This window comes from Mastigoproctus giganteus, chromosome 8 (assembly GCF_048544385.1).
Source record: "Mastigoproctus giganteus isolate SK-2022 chromosome 8, ASM4854438v1, whole genome shotgun sequence".
NCBI classification, from domain to species: Eukaryota; Metazoa; Arthropoda; class Arachnida; order Uropygi; family Thelyphonidae; genus Mastigoproctus; species Mastigoproctus giganteus.
The window spans coordinates 73,676,330-73,694,645 of NC_143582.1; the positions used below are offsets into that span (position 1 = coordinate 73,676,330).

At 40.0% G+C, this 18,316-nt stretch overlaps 1 protein-coding gene across 1 annotated transcript in view; it reads left to right on the forward strand.

The window, feature by feature from the left end:
* LOC150081632 (putative ammonium transporter 3) overlaps positions 1-18,316 on the forward strand; it is a 78,984-nt gene that overhangs the window by 14,487 nt on the left and 46,181 nt on the right. Inside the window, exon 2 of the mRNA XM_090380270.1 lies at positions 17,537-18,086. Within this exon, the coding sequence (XP_090236396.1) occupies positions 17,537-18,086 (550 nt within the window). The remainder of the gene's footprint in view (positions 1-17,536; positions 18,087-18,316) is intronic.

Genomic DNA, 18,316 nt, shown 5'->3' on the forward strand with positions numbered 1-18,316 from the left:
AATAATTTCAACAGAAAATGATCTTTTGGAACAAATAAACATAAATGAAATAATTAATAAATTCGCACATCTCAAAGCAAGGAAACATAAATTTGCATAATTATAATTTTCATTTTATTTTATTATTGTGGGTGCGATTACTGTGATTTAGAATTTAAAGTTTGTTTACAGAATTTCAGAATGATTTTGTTATTTTTGTTTGTTGTTTCATTATATTATATGTGAGATATGTTGTAATTGTTTTATTTTTTAATAAATTAATAAAAATCATTTACGCCTCATTTTATTTTTTAATCCAAATGTTTTGGTGTGGCAAATTTGATTTCGCTTACTGGCGGCACATAGGGTCGCAGCGGCCCTGTTTGTGCCTATAAATTGCGTGGGTAATCTAATCGATTTGCCTGTTTTGCTAGACGAAAAAACCCTCTGATGGAATCCACTGGAATTGATTTTTCCTCCAGTGGATGCGGGATTCTTACCTTGTCACTTTCTTTCGACAGTATGCGTATTGCCGTGGCCCGCCTCCTCGTGGTATGGACGGATACTAGGGAACAGACATCCTGGTGTCGCTGCTCCGAAGTAATTAAGTGGCCAGAAAAACAAAACAACAGAACAAGACACGCTCCGCAGAAATAACACCATACGCATATCTGGCCATTTTACAGAGTTCTTTATTCATCACACTGTGCCGCCATGGTACGGTATGATGAATGTCTTATGTGCAGCGGCACCTAAACGTTGGCACATAAGACACAACACACATCCACATGTCCATATGTATTGATAACTCTCTAGGAGGCTTCCGGATCAGCTAGTGTATAATCTCGCGATCTCTACTCTGCCAGATAGTGACTGGAGCTCCGGAGTCCGAGTGTGTGTGTGTTGCGTGTGTGTGTGTGTGCGCACGCGCGCGTGCGTGTGGCATTGTCCAGGCCACGTTATATGAAAGATTGGTGATATTCTATGAGCCTGTTGCTCTTATAAAATTAAATCCCTCTCATCTCCCTTAGACTGCCGCCTCACCTCTCCTGGGAAAGCGAGCCACCCTTGTTATGAATCCTTGGTTTAAGAGCGAACGCGCGTCTGTTTCTCTGACCCGGTTTCATGCAATGAACATGAGTTAGTATGAATATTAATATTTTAATGGCTAAATGATGCAAGGAAGCAGACTTTTCCTACATCTGCGAAAGGGAGGAGGGAATTCTTAATCACACAGACGTTGCCTATCGCCAAAAATTGACTCTCCAGATCCACTATCAATCTTTATTCCTCGGCCACCATGGCAGCAGTTTATCCCAACGATCGACAACATGCTCCTAGAAGGTAACATTCATGAAATCTAGCCGTCTATTATGCCCTAAAATTTTATACTTGTGTCCCTAGTTCTTGTTTCGCCTACTAGTGAAACTAAATCTCCCTTTCATTTTACTGATTTCAACAGGGTCTCATATACCACAGTCAGGTTCCTACTGAGATGTCTAGTTGCTAGTCATCTGCTAGCTTAGTCTGCACCTTCTAAGCCATTCTTCATATGGAATCGATCAGCACTCCCTCACTAATCTGATCCATTCTTCGAGGATTTCTAGAAGTTCAATCTCTTTCTTTAGTTGTAACCTCCAGATCACAATATTCTAAACTAAAGTCTCACCACCACCCATCATGTTACAAAAAAGGGACAATAACATTCTTTTCCCTTACGTGTGAAAGCCGTATATATCATAGACAGGATACTGTGCCTTCCTAACAACTTATTACGACATGGAAAATTTTCTGCCTGGAAATCTTAACCTCCCTAAGTCTTTTTCGTCTTGAACTACTTTTAACTTCTCTCCTCCTAGCTTATAAATAATGCCTGGACTTCTGTTCCTCCAGGTACAAAATCTTGTATTCAGAAGAATTAAGCTCATTTCAGTTGCCATTTGTCAGACCATTTAGGCAACTGGTCTAAAAAAATTTAAAAAATGGCCTCTTTCTTTTACCACTGTCCCTATTCTTAAGTCATCAGCAAACTTTAAAAACTATTTAAAACCATTTATTAAGGTCACCCGGAAAGTTATTTCATCTACCCATGTGCATTGTGTCTGTAAATTGCGTGTGTTCTCTGGTCGATTTGCCTGCTTTGCTGGATGCAAAACCCAGGATTCAGGGGAAAAAACCTTGCTGTCTACTTCTGAGAACGACTAATTCAGCCACGGAGTGAAAAATGCCCATAAACGTTCCTCGCGTCATCGACAGGAGTCGAACCCGGGCTTTATTCACCCGCAGACATCAGCAAACTTTGAAAACTTCCCCTACACTCCTTCATCAATATCACTAAGGAAAATAAGAAACAGAAAGGGCCGAATACGGATCCCAGAGGACAGCCGCATGATGCACTGGTTCACCATGAGGAAGATCATCTTATCTATGTAGCCTTTATGGAGGTGACTGTAGTGGCTGCCACGGAGTGCCTTCTTCGCCCACCTTTCTGTCTTTGTTTGTACTGTCTGTATGAGTGGGGTCGTCTTGTTAAGGTTCAGTGCTGCGTGCCGTTTGCCTGTCTTTCTTCTGGCTTGGTAGATTCGTGCTGTGTTCTCCTGGGAGTAATCTCGCAGGTTCTCAATCGCCTTATCCTCTTGTTCAATGAGGTCAGTCAATTCCTTTCCTCCTTCTTTCCGAGGTATGGTCAGTCTCTTGATGGCCGACTTCGAGTAGTGTTTGTGGTTCTTCGTCATCACTATCCTGGTCGACCTCATAATTTCCTCCAGCTCGGTGTTGGTCTAATCTATGATCCCGAAGGAGTACGTTAGTACTGGGATCGTGAAGTGTTTGTGGCTGGAACCATCTTCCAGCCATTCAGCTTTGCTTTTAGTAAGCTTCTCAGTCTCTGATGGTATTTCTCAGTTAGGCGGGCCTTGATCTCCTTATGTTCTAACTGGTGAGCCTGCATCATCCGCCGATATTTGTAGGTTTCTCCTTCTGTAATGGCTTCATTCTCTTCATCGGTTTTCAGCTGGTAAATTCGTCCGACTCGATGTCCTTGATGCAATCCATGGGTCTTGCATTTGTGAAGGCCAAATTGCATCCTGATGTCAATGCTGAATTCTTCGGTGATCCGGAGTAGCTGTTCGAGTTGATTCTCGGTTGAAGCAGAGAGTTTGATGTCATCTATGTACATCAGGTGAGAGAGGAGGTGTACAGTTTCTTACTCCCTTCTTTTAGGGTATATCGGTACTTGCTGTTATTGAGCATGGTGGAGAGTCGGTTGATTGTTAGACAGAACCATAGGGCTCAAGGCATCTCCCTGGAAGATTTCTCTTCTAATGAGTATCGGTCTGATCACCATCAGACCGATACTCATTAGAAGAGTATCGGTCTGATCACCATCAAGGTCGATGTTCTCGACCTTGATGGTGATCCTCCATTTCGCCATAGTTGCTTCTAGGATATGTGTCAGTGTCGGTTTGACTTTGTAGATCTTAAATGTCTCTATCAGCCAGCTGTGGGGCACGGAGTCGAAAATCTTGCGATAGTCGATGTTGACCATGTACAGGTTACTTATTATTATTATTATTATTATTATTATAGGTGAACACAAGGTGTTGCTTACATAGTCTGAAGGCAAGTAGGTCAGGCTACAAATTAAAATGCATTCGTCTCAATGATATTAACATATGCATTCAAGTTTTCATTATCACAGAAAGTTTGAATTAACAGAGTTGATGTGCTTATACATTCAGGTAAACGTTAAACGGTGACAGATGAAAACATGTATAATTATTTACAGATAGGTCAACACTTATGACTATTACCATGATATCATCGATACTTACAGTATTTACAGTTAATAACCGCATTTACAGATTCAAGCTATTACTGCATACAGTTTTACAGAGAAACCAACAAGGCATATTCTAGAGTAGAAAACATTTCTTCCGAAGGTGCAAACCGTGCTGCATGTCTACTGGAAGTTTGGCAGGAGGATGCTACTTTTTAATGATAAACTGGTTATCACAATTACTTTGCTCCTGTCCGATGTCGGAATTGGTGCTGAACTATATTTCAATGAACTGGTAAGTGTTCTTGAGTGCACATTTCCTGTAGTTTTTCTCTTTGCAAAATTTGTGGAGATTTATGGCGAGCGCATCATTGAGTCTAATTGTGTTGGATGGGAACATGTTTTTGAGACAAACTAACCGTTGAGGTAACAGTTGAGGACAGCACGAGATTTCCACGCAGTGGAAATCTCGTGCGTCCTTGTTCTCGGCCCACCAAACTTAGATATCTAATAATACTTGAAATTGAGGGTGCCTCTGCGATCCCTATGATGAGTTTTGATAGCAGATTTTATGATGAAATCTATATTTTCCACGAAGTTAGACGGAGATTGGAGCGGAGAATTGATCTAGAAACTGTGAATGGTTACCCAATTAACCGGTTGAACCGCATCGGGATCCAGTATTCTAGCTAATAGTATCTGCTGAGTTGTGCTTGTGGAGCTGAGGACCAAATAACGGAGGCATAGAGTGGGATCGGAAAGAGGCACCTTTGGATGTATTGTATCATTAGTGTAGGGTCCCTTACCCCACTGACTCTTGCCTAATCGCTTACATGGCTGCATATCTTTGGCTTTTATGGAATTAAAATGGCTTCCAAAAGTTAAGCCTTCGTCCCATGTAAGGCCCGAGTCCCAGTGGGAGGAAATTTTCTTCACCAGGAGTCGTCCATTCGGATATAAATGTTGTTTTTCTTTCTTTTTTATCACTACCAATTGGGCTGATTTGACTGGGTTAAACTCCAGATCAATTAAGGTTAAGTAATTTTGAAGCATCCGTATTGGACAATTTTCGCTTTTTTGGATGCATCTTTTGAGGTTACGAAAATTTTATATCGTCTGCATAAGTGAAGTCCAGACAGAGCCAAAAAAAAAGGTTCCAGCGCCGCCGCAAACAGGATCGCCGACAGGATCCCTGCCTGAGGAACTCCTCCATTAATTGTATACGATGCCTGAAGATTTTTAAGGGTGAGCAAGAGGTGCCTAGCCCTAATGACCGTCTTAATAACTTCCAATTCTTTCCCATCTGTGTTAAAGTATCTTCTGAGTACATATATTAGAGCAAGTAATGCAACACTATCATAAGTTGCTTTTATACCCAGGAATAAAAACTAAGTTGGTAGCAAAGTGCCAAGCAAGTTGGTTGTTGTGGATATTCCCTGGACTGCCATATGCAAGTGGGGAAGCTTGTGACGGAAGCAATGTTAAACAAGATCAGATTGTATTGCCTTTTCAAATATCCTTAAGAAGGTTCAGGATATGGCTATTGACTGTAAGTCCTTGGGTTCTTTCGAGTTCTTTGATTTGGGCACAGGCCTAGCATCATATTAGTGATGCCTTATCTTTGGTATGGTTGCCTTATCCAAGACCCGATTAGAGAGATGCAGGAGAGAATTAATTATGAATGTGTTGTAATTTTCAAGCAGACTAGTGTGTGCTTGAAACAGAGTTCCTGTACTGAATGTTTGTGTAGAGTCTTTTAAAAATAAATAGAGATACTACTTCATGTCAGATGACAGTTTCAGATCAAAGATCTTTCATCGAAACTGAAACTTTAAGTGGTCGACAGAAATTTATGAACTGTTGCGGGAAGTGAGTGGTGAATCAACAGTAGATCATAGTACGATTTCATATTGGTCTGAAAAGTTTCGTCAGGGTCAGGCCAGTACTGAAAACAAACAAAGCTCAAGTAGACAGAGAACATCTACGGACAACACATGAACAGGCATTATTACCACCATTTTGGAGGAGGCAGAGGTATGAAATCAGACGTACGACCTGTGAAGAAATAGTCAACGAATATGGAATACTACCGAAATCAACTAATTTTAACTGATGTGTTACAAAAACGAAAGGTCGCCGCCTGATGGATCCCACATTTGCTGTCAGATAAAAAAACAAGCAAAGCGTAAAGAAATTGCAACGCAGTTACTCGCACGTTACCGAAAAGGTGAAGAGGTTTTAAAACCCATTGTTACTATTGATGAGACATGGATACGCAACTAACTTTGAACCAGAACTGAAGTCACAATCACCGCAAGGGAAGCATCTATCTTCGCCATGCACCTCTAAATGTCACCGGCAACAGTCAATGATGAAACAAATAGTCATCATAGCCTACGATTATGAGGGCATTATTGCCGCTGATCATGTGCCCCTTGGCAGATCAGTAACTGGAGACTAGTATGCAACATTTCTTCGTCACAAATTACGCTTGAAATTCGTCAGAAGCGGACTCAGATAATGGAAGCTGGTGTGCTCATACTCCATGACAATGCAAGGCCATATCTCACACAGTTTGTACAGCTTGTTTTCACCGATTGCAAGTGGGAAGCAATATCTCATTCCCCCTTATAGTTCTGATATGAGTTCTGTCGATTACGATCTATTCCCCAAGTTCAAGGAATTGTTGCATGGACAGAGTTCTGTCTTTAGAACGGTTGAGTGCAGCCATGACAACCGCATCAAACAGCTTAACTTCAGCAGACAGTTAAAAGGAATTCAAAAATTGCCCGAACGTTGGAAAGCAGCCATAAAATGGGAAGGAGACATATTGTAGACTATAATTAACATTAATTAAATTATATTATAAAATAATTCATTTTATATTAAACGCTTTGTACATTAATTTTAGGATAATCGTCGTTAAACAAAATTATTTTAGCCAACATTGTAAATGTGCTTCTTTTAATGTAAAAACTACAGAAAAAAAAACAAATAAATAAATAATTCTTCATTTATAACAGCTTCCCCACCCCATCGTAAAATTAGAATTTCATTGATTGTTGCATGATGATGATTAACTGATATCAATCTAAAATTTTTAAACTCATAATGAACAGTTTGTGCTCAATCTGTACAGGAAAGAGCAAGAGAGATGCATGTTTACTCAGTATGCGAATGATTAGAATGCGCAGGCATGCAGTCGAATCATTCACATTAGCATTGGCATTAGTAGAGGCATACGATGCAAGAAAGCAAGCTTATGCAGCATCAGCCAAAAAAAAAAAAAAAACCTCCCATTTCATCCCTCCATTCGTTCCAAATGCCTATCCAGCTCAGCCTTAAATTTATTTAGGCTATTAGCTTCAACAACAAAAGACGGAAGCCTGTTCCACCAATCACCTACCCGCTGGCTAAAGGCAAATTTCCGCACATCTATTCTACAACTATCTTTCCTCAATTTGAAACTGTGCCCCCTTAGGTTCTTAATCTGAGCAAGAAGAAGAATCTCATCAGCATTCAGCTTGCTCAACCCATTCAAGGCCTTATACACCTCAATCAGACCACCTCGCATGTGCATACTCTCCAGGCGCTGAAATTTGCAGAACTTAAGCCTTTCTTGGTAAGAGCACTCCTTTGTTCCCCTCACCAATCTTGTTGCCCTTCTTTGTACTCGTTCTAGCAACTTTACATTCGTTTAAAATGAGGCTTCCAGGTGTGGAAGCCTCATTTTAGGAAGAATGTGGCCTGATCACTGCCTTGTATAACGGGATTATCACCTCCCTGTCCCTGTAGCAAAATTCCTATATATCATTGACAAGACTCCGTGACCTACCCTGGCAGCCCGTCTGCACTGCTCAGCGAACTTCATATTTGGCTGCACAATTACCCCCCCCCCAGGTCTTTTTCACTTTCCACTTCCCTGAGTGTAGTACCACCCAGTTGGTACATACTGCAGGCCTCAGCAGAGGCCTGGCGGCTAAATGGCCAGAAGAACAACGGTACACAACACTAATCATGTACAATATCCATACACTTTTAAATCTCTGACCTTTACAGCGTACTGTATCACACGACAATATAAACTACGCGGAGATGGGGGAACCCCTGGTGCCGTTTGACCCCAAACACACTTTACACTTTTACTGCATAAGCAAGTAGACCTTTTTTTACATGGTCAAGATTTCTTCAGTAATAAAGAATGAAATTTAATGAGAATGAAGCAAACAGTTCATTGAATTCCTACACAGGGTGGGAAAGACTTGGGTTCGGATCCCGTCAATGGTGCGAGGAATTTTTATGGGCTTTTTTCACAACGTGGCTAAGTTAATCGGTCCGATGCGAGGGTAGCATGGTTTTTTCAGCGGAAAATCGGGTTTTCGTCCAGCAGACAGATAAATCAGCCACTCGCAATTTACAGACATATATACATATGAGCACGGCGCAACATGATCTCAGTCACTGATGTGCCTAAAATATAAAATAGTAATTATTTTATAATTAATACTTAAGAATTAAAAAATCAATTTCAATCACTTAAGAATTATCCACATATCAAAAATGCAAATAGTGTGTGAGTACTGCTTCAGCTGCACTTATCACTCCAATCCTGGTCTCTTTGAACAGCCACGAGAATGCACTGATTGCACGCAAACATACTCGATTAAATGAGCAAAAAAAATAACATAAATGGAAATACTTTATTCGTTTTCATTTGACGTTTTCGTTCGTTTGGAAGGCCTTTGTATATCACATTCGATTACTGTTGTTAGGTCAGACAACCTAACGACGGCTTTACTTCTACCTTTCAGAATCGTGTGGGAAACTATTAGGTTAAGTATCATAGAAAAGCTTCGCTGCTTATTTGGATCAATGTATGACGTAATCTTTAATTAGGACGGATGTTTTATTCAATAATCGTTTTCTGCATTACTCATTATTCATAATCCCATGCGAGAAAGTAACGCAAGCAATCCAAGTTACACTTTAGGTAAATTAAACTGAAGAATCCAATCTGGAGAAAAGGACAAAGTTCTGTAAAATGCCTTCTACAGTTGAGATTCATGATAAAATAAAATGGTTGTGTGACTTTACCGAGAAAATAAAGAAAATAATTACGAAGCTTTGGAGAGAGAGAGAGAATTAGTATTAGTAAGGCAATTATGAATAAAAGCGTCCTTTTTCCGTCAGCACAAAAAAAAAAAAAAAATAATAATAATAATAATAATAATAAAATAAAAATAATTCATACTATTCCCATTCCTACAAGGTAACCATTCAATTTCACTTTGAACTTGTCTAGAAATCTCCGCCAAAGGTGAATTTTATAATTGTGTTATTCGCCATGGTTTTACATCTGTGCTCCTTAGTTTTTGTCTCACTTACAAGGGAGAACAGACATTTCTCATTCATTTTATTTAACCCCTTGCAGTGGCTTATAGAGCTCAGCCAGACCTCTTAGATGTCTGGTTGTAGTTGTCAAACTTTGCAGTTTACGCAATTCTAAGGCAATTTTCATATGCGCATCGATTTACACTCGTCATTAATGTGGTCGCCCTTTGAACTCTTTCCCAAAGTTCTTTTTTTTTTCCCGATTTTTAGGCGCCGTCTCTTGACCTAAACACAATATTCCAAATGCGGTCAAACCATCGCCTTGTATAGTAGGATAATGCAGTCCTTCTCCCTATTAGCAAACGTCTTATAAATCATAGCCAGGACATCAAGTGCTTTCCTTGCCGATTTTTACATGGCATGAAAAATTTCGTAATAGAATGGATAGTAACACCTGGATCTTTTTCGTCTTCAACCACTTTAAGTTCCTCTTCCCTACAGTTTATACGTGACTCCGGGACTTCTTTCCGCAATGTATACCCTTACATTTAGAAGCAACGAACTTTACTATGATGGCCCTTTTTTAGAAGTCAGGAGTGAAAAACGAACATCATCCTTGTCGACACCGACAAGACAGAAAATGTGATTGAAAAAATTTTAAAGCAGTAAAATAGAGTCCGCTTATACAGAAAGAGAATAACAGGAAAAGAAGGAAAACACCAAAAACTAATAAAACGGTATGTCTTTGCAGGTTTATAGTTTCCAAAATGAATAGAAAAAAAATTATTTTTAAAAGTGAAACCTCCCTAACGCCAGTGGAACGATATTTCTCATTGACTAGCTAAAGTTGTCACAAATGAAATGAAATGAAATGAAAAGAAAATGGAATGAAAATTTAGAACGAGAGAAAGTAAATTAAATAAAATGAGGGTCGCCTAATTAAGAATAAAATGAAGGTCGCCTAATTAAGAATAAATGAAAATAACTATAAAAGAATATAAGAGAATTCGGTCGCCAATGTCCCCTATCTTATCAAGGGGAAGAAGCTATAAAGCACTCCAGCCACGTCGTGAAAAAAAGCCCATAAAAATTCTTTGGATTAACTAGATTTGAGCTCAGACCTTTTCCAGTGTGGCAGCCAGGACATCGACCAGACAAGATACATGAATGAAACAATTTTAAGTCTAAATAGAGACACTGTATATGTGCAATTCAGTGCGAGAATGGGAAAGACGCGCCGGTATGCACAACCGGAGGGGGGAAAAAACATCTCTGCTGAGGTTTTTATGTGCGACTATATCTCGGATGTATAGAAATAGATCCAACAATCAAATAAAATCCAGTCAACGGCGAACCTATAATCGGAAACAGCTCATTCATGAGAGAGACTGACAAGACTTGTGCAAGGAAACAGTCTTGCAATAAATTGAATATATACAGGGTGATTCAGGAGGAATAGTAAATATTTTGGGAGGTTATAGTATCGATTATTCTGAGTAAAAAAGTTCAAATAAGCATGTGTGTCCAATTCTCAATGGATACGGAGATACAGCGGTTTGAAACTGGCGTTCACTAAGCCATTATGAGAGGTATTCACAAAGCCATTATTACTGATTAATTGTATTTATTGACTTTTTAAATGATATAAAACACAAATAATTAACAGATTTTTTACAGTTCACAATAAATGTTCAAAAATCCCACCGCTAACCCCAATGCACTTTGCAACTCTTGTGGTAATATGACGTGTTGTTCTTCTGAGGTCGTCTTGGCGGTCCTTTCTGAGGGCAGCAGCATCCAAAATGCGAGCAAGCAATTCATCTCCTGTATTCACCTTTTCTTTGTATACTGCGCTTTTCATCCGCCCCAAAAACAAAAATCTAACGGAGTGAGGTCTGGAGACCTTGGTGGCCAATGAATGGACTACCGCGGCCAATCCATCGTTCAGGGAAAGTTCGATTTAGATATTGTATCACCAGACGGGTATAATGTGCAGGAGTTCCGCCATGCTGAAAGAATATACCAATTCTTGTAGCCAAGGGAACATCATCCAATAGTAGTAGAAGTTCGTTTTGAAGAAATTCTAGGTAACTGAGCCCTGTAAAACGATTTTGTAACAACAGGCTCAATCAACTGATTGTCGATGATACCGCACCACACGTTTACAGAGAAGCGATATTGAAAATTTGTTTCTACAGTGGCATGTGGATTTTCGTCTGACCACCTATGAGAGTTACGGGTGTTGCTGATACCATCACGGGTGAAAGTAGCTTCATCGCTGAACAGTATTAATGGAATAAATCGGCGCTTAGCATTTACCCACTGACAAAATTCCAATCCTGGTTGAATGTGTTGCACCTGTTGTATGTGAAATAGATACAAGACGTGCTCACGTAATGTTCGCCATACTCTTGTCTGTGGACCACAGATACGCGTAGAAATTCTTCGTGTGCTAATAGTAGGACTACGTCCTACCAACCGAACAATGTGTTCTATTTCATCCACATTTTGTTCATTTGTAGGTTCAGAAGAAATATAAGCGCTGGGAACTGTACCAGTCTCACGCAGTTTGATGTAAACACTTGTAAAGGCCTTGAATTAGGTATTGGCATTAGCATTGGTAGAGGCATATGATGCAAGAAAGCAAGGTTATGCAGCATAACTTGATGTCCAGCACAGTTAACCATCCGGTGCAACGTAGGAACAGCAAGACCAATATCCACATGGACTTTGCGCTGGACATCAGCTTCTAGAAGCTATCGTCGACTGCAGTCAGCGATACCCATAGTCACGGAGAGACACAAAAAAACTGCGCCTTGCATGGTCATGTCAGCATCAACACTGGACCAGAGACATATGGAAATCTGTCGCCCTCTCTGATAAATCGTGTTTCAAACTCAATAATGTTAATGGGCGTATCCGCATTTGGAGAAAACAATATGAAGCCACGGCACCTTGATGCACTATTGGAGGCGATGATCATATGGTTTAGTGAACGTTTTCATGGCATGTCCTGGGCCTTCTGATCAACGGATCAATGGAAATGCCTGTCTTTCTAGCGTTTTTATTTTATTTATTTTTTATTTTTTTTATTTTTATTTATTTATTATTATTTTTAATTTTTTTTATTATTTTTTATTTATTGTTTTATTTATTTATTTATTTTTTATTTATTTTATTTATATTTATTTTTTTATTTATTATTATTATTATTTTTTTATTATTATTATTTTTTTAAATTTATTTTATTTTATTTTATTTTATTTTTTGGCTCTCCCTGGGAAGCTCAGGCGAACCCCAGGGTCGGCCAGCCAGAGTTCTCTTCCCACATACCTGGTCCGGCTCCCAGTGCCAGTGACGGTAACTAGCGGTCTGTGGTGTTCCACGGACCCTAGGCTAAGCGGCCAGATGAACAACATAACCCGCACTAAGCAAACATGAACATACACTAACATATGCTATCTGGCCTTGACAGTACTGTACTGTCTTACTTCACAAGAGATTCAAATGCGGAGTTGTGCGAAAGCACCGGTGCCGCTTGTCAAAAAAATCACTATGTCACACTAATCACTATGTCTTTCTAGCGTAGCCTACGAAGTACACCCCTTCATAATGACAGTGTACCCTGACAACTTCGGCATTTAATAGCAAGGCAACGCGCCATGCTACAAGGCACGGCAGGTTGCTAACTGGTTTCAGGAACATGACAATGAATTCTCTGTCCTCTCATGACCGCCCAACTCAGCCGATCTCAACCGAATTGACCATGTTTGGCCTACTATAAACGGACATCCGATGCTACAACCATCCACCTGAAAATGTGCAGGCATTACTGGACATATTATGCAAGGAATGGGTAGCATCACCACAGGACACCCTGTAACACCTTGTGGAGTGAGTCCAAGCCAAGATGTGTATGGGCTGTATTACGGGCAAAAAGGTCGCCCCACAAGATATTAGTATCTGCTGCTAATGCAAAGTCAACTCAGTGTATATATCCGGCACGACCACCAGGTTAGAGGAGTTTACAATAAATCAGGAATACAATCTTTAATCGTATTTAGTAATCCCACGAGCTTGAACCATCCGTTCAAAGAGCGTGTACTACTACAATCTTGTTTCTGATTACTCAGTACGTCAGGTAGATCAACCGGTATACACTGAGTGATCACTGAATTATGACCACCTAACTAATACCGTGTTGGGCCACCGTTCACACAGATAACAGCTGCTATTCGCCTTCGTATTGACTCCAGGTGTGAAGACATCCATGGGGACCTGCAGCTATGCTGCCTGCAAGGCTTTCCACACCATCGGAACGGATGACAGTTGCGTGTCCATATGCCTTACTTCCATTTCCAAAACATCCCACAGGTTCTAAATACGATTGGTGTCAGACAAATTTGGAGGCCAATCAAGATGGCTGATATATTCACTGTGTTCCTGGAACCACTTGTGCACCGTGCCGGCCCATTACCGTCTTGGAAGATCCCGTTCCTGTCCAAGAAAAAATGCAACGTAGCAGCGTGCATATGGGCTACTAAAAGTTTCCAGTAAACCTCACCAGTGAAACGCTGGTACATACGCAACAGTGGTACTAGTTCTTACCAGCAAAACATGCCCCATATTAAGTAACCGGCTTAGTCATACGTCAAAGCCAGAGATGTGTAGTGTTATATGTTGTGCTCATTGTTTATCCGGCTTATTGGCCGCCAGGTCCCTAATGGGACCCGACGTTGCTTACACCTCGCCACGTGGAGGCTAGCCGGCTGTTACCAGTGAGTCAATTGTACTCTGGCAGATCCTGCCACTTACTTTCCTGGGATTTTAGTGGCTAGGACCTAAAATAAAATTGGAACGAGCGCGGTTGATTTTAGTTCAGTTATATTAAAGCGCTAATATGGGATTTGACGCTGAAGGACTGTTTCTGAAGTGCCTAAAAGGTCGGGTGAATTTTTTTTTTTTTTTTTTTTTTTTTTGTGTATTTTAAATTTGGACGTGTAGGGCTATGCGCTGTGCAAGATAAAGTGTTGGGAGGGGAGAGAGAGAGAGAGAGAGAGAGAGAGAGAGAGAGAGAGAGAGAGAGAGAGTGAAGGCTGGGGGGGGAGTGAAATAGGAAGAAGAGGGTCGATAGGGTAGGTGACCCCTTATTATTCAGGGAGGCAGTCCCATACCCCACTAGAGGGAAGGAATCGTGTGGCAGGGGAGAGAGGAGACAGCGAGCCATCACCTCTCCCCCCACTGCCGAGTGTGGGAGAAAAAGGGTTGCACCGCACAAGAGAGTGCAGAGCCTTGAGCCAATATGGCTCCGTAAAGGTGGCAACTTGGAGTTTTTATGCAGTATGAGATCTTCGTCGGTCTTCTCTGTCATCAGTAGTCTTTAGCATCCAGGTTTGTCCTCCTCAGCTATGAACACTGGCCAGATCCGTTGTCAGTCCGTTATCAATGGCTGTACCAAGTACAGTATTTGGGCTCATCTAACCAGCACATTCATTTCCAGTTCTCCAGTGTCCAACCAGAGTGGGGTTGAAATCACAGTATTCGTCGTCGACGATGATCAGTGGCGAGGAGAGCGTGTCTCTTGAGTCGTCTGCTCTGGAATCCCATACGTCCGAGTATGCGGCGCATTATCATTTGGGATATTGTTCTTGCATTCCCTAAGCGCCTCCGTAGCCAGGTGGGAAGGAGCAGCAGTGCGTAGCACACGCTTCTTGATTAGACCGGGGTTCGAGCCAGTCACCACCAAATGCGGAGGATGCAAAAAGGTCAGGGAATGACCAACGCATATCCCCGAGCAATATGGCCTTAGTTGCTAATGCTCCTAAAAACGAAATAACTAACTCTTGCATTCCCTATATTGTATTCGACACCATTTTTTGTACACATTAACCTGAGTGGGCAGTGAACTACCAACAAGACATACCGTTTCCGATATGGAAGCACACGAGCTCCCAGAATTATGCCCTTTTGAAAGTCCGTGGTATCTTTACTACGTCCCGTAATTGCTACTTTATCACTTTGACTTGCACAACCAGATGCAAATTACCACTGCTCAAGCGTAGGAAGCTGTTCAGCTTTTCATATTGAGAAGTATGCGACACAGTTCATTACGTTTGGAGTGGTCACAATTCAGTGATCAACTAAGTGTATATCCTTTGGCTTATTTTTCTCATTTTTTTTGCAGCTTTTTTTTTTCTGTGAGTTACAGTTCTTTATATAAAAGTCTTCGAAATGGAGCGCTTTAATTATAAACAGTCTGCCCTTCAGATAAATTGAAATTTGAATTGAAATGCACCATGATATACTGAAATGTATATATATAGCGCATAATTTAAAATCTGAAATTTTAAAAGCGCATATTTTAAAACTATGAAACACCAAAAAAAATCTCCCCCTTCCCCAATTTTATAGTTGAAATTCCATGCAAATCACTCAAATAAAAATAAACATTTAACGAGAGCTGTATTAGTATTAGCACTGCTAGTGATGAAGAAAGCAAACTTCTGTAACAACAACAAAAAAAAAAAAAAAATTCCCACATCACCTATCCATTCCCTTCAACAGTTTATCTAGTTCTTCCCTGAATTTATTCAAACTACCCACTTCCGTAACAACAGATGAAGTTTGTTCCAACAATCAACAATAAGCTGGTTGAAGGCAAACTTCCGCACATCTATTCTAAAACCACCCTTCCTCAATTTGAATTTAGGCCCCCCCCATGTGTGTAGTCTCACCAAGAGGCAGAATGCCATCAGTACTGAGCTTACTAAATCCATTCAGTCTTAATAACCTCAATCAGATCACTTCGCAGATGCCTAGTCCTCAAATGTTGCAATTTGCAGAATTCATACTGAAGAACACTCTTTTATTCTACTCACCAATCTCGTTGTCCTTGTTTGTACCCGTTTCAGCAGTTCTACATCCTTCCTAAAATGAGGCTTCCAGACCTGTGTGCAACACTCAAAATGCAGCCTAAGCATTGCCATATAAAACGGGATAACCACCTCCTTATCCCTGCAAGCATTTTAGATTGAAGACCATTTGGTGCGTCACGGAGCAGTTTCCATAACAACAAGGGGATTATGTATATTAACTGCAATAGTATCATTAAATTTGCTCGCAGCTTGAGGGTTTAGCCCTAAATGCATCTTAGTCAAGGGGCGGTTAGTTATTAATAGTACCCGTGTCTTAGGATAAGGTGACAGATTTATTACCTCTTACACGGTAACTTACACTCTTCTCTCATCTTTCATTGACGTATGCTAAATTAAATGCTCGTTTTCACGTGCGTTGTGAATAGAATAAAATCTGCGTTTTCGACACTATGGTATTTGTCTTCTAAATTGTCTCCTACTGATTAAACAATATAATAGACACGCCTTACAAGAATAACTTCCTAATTAAGCATACAAAATAATGTTAAAAACATTATACAACCAGAAGGGAATTAAGTCAAACAAAGTTCATTAAAATATTATAGCAAAAGCTTATCTCTCAGTACTCACCTCTTAAAATCCGTATTATCATTTAAAATTCCATAGAAAATAAAAGTGAAAGTGAAAAAATTAACGAAATGAGTAAGATTAACATCATGCCCTGGGGAAGAAGAAGTGCACTATTTGTCCCCTGGTAGTCGTTTATAAAATTACATAAAAGGAAATACGATATAAAATCAATAACCAATCGTATTTCCTTTTATGCAACGACAGCCGTGCGCCTCTTCTTTCCCAGGGCATGAACTTAATCTTATTCATTTAGTTAATTTTTTCACTTTTATTTTATATGGAATTTTAACCGATAATACAGATTTTGTGAGGTGATTACTGAGAGATAAGCTTTTACTATAATATTTTAATGAATTAAAAGACAGTACTTTAAGCCTTCAGCTATAAAGTATACAACGGTCAAACGTAAAATTCATAAAAAAAAAAGATGGAATAATTACACTTGTAGAATTTCTCTCTTTTTTTTTTTTTTTTTTTTTGTGGCGCAGGGCCATGTCATCAGCCTGTCAATCGGACAATTCCTTCCCAAAGATTAAATACCACTTGTCTGCATTCTTTTCCGCCTTCTCTGTTGCTCGTCGGACTTTGCTCCTTGCAGTTTTTCCTTCTTTCCAAAGATGAAACTGAAAGGAGATTTAACCACGCCTTGGCAATTCATGGAAAATGGTGACAGATACTTGACAGTTTAACAAACAAACAAAAAAAAAAAAAAAACACCTCCTTCAGATATGTTTCCAACAATAGCAGGAGGATCGTTATGATTGGTATATTTAGCTCCAAGGAGAATGCTTTGGGGAGACATGATACAAAATTAGATAGGTAATGAGTTTTTGTTTCTAATACAGTCTCATAATTTTTGGGTAGCAACTTATATGTTAACTTGTATTCAGTTGAACTTTAAAGCAAGATGATAATACTAATATGGAGGAACATTTATTTTCAGGTTTCGGTCTCCTCGAGTCAGGAGCTGTTACAAAGAAGAACGAAGTTAACATCCTCATGAAGAATGCAGCCGACGTTATACTAGGTGGTCTATCATACTGGATGTTTGGATATGGCTTACAGTATGGTAAAGGACCAGGAACAAACCCTTTCTGTGGTGTTGGCTCTTTCCTTCTGGATGCCGAACCGGATCAAATGGGAGTGGTATTTGCCACGTTCATCTTTCAGTTGTCTTTTGCTACTACAGCCACTACAATCGTATCAGGTGCAATGGCCGAAAGAACGGACTTCCATGCTTACTGTATATTTTCTTTTCTTAATACAATTACCTACTGCATACCTGCAGGTTGGCTGTGGGGCGCTCACGGTTTTCTAAACCACATGGGAGCAATTGACTTTGCAGGATCATGTGCAGTTCACCTCACAGGTGGAGCATCAGCTTTAGTAGCTGCCGTTTTATTAAAACCTCGACTCAGGAGATATGACGATGGAACCCTTCCTTTACCCATGGGAAATCCAGGAAATGCTATTATTGGTACGTTTACGCTGTGGTAAGTGTATTTACCGAGCCATTTCATCTTCTCTAAAGCAGAATGTGCCTCATAATTAAGTCTAATTGCATTAAATCTAATTAAAAATCAAGTTTAAGATATTTTTAGAGGTTCTTAGCGAAATTCAAAGGCTTTAAACAAAAAAAAATTTAATTGCAAATAATATTTTGATGCAACGTACGAAATACTACCCTTAAGTTACAGGACTCCCCTTCATACCTAAAAATGTA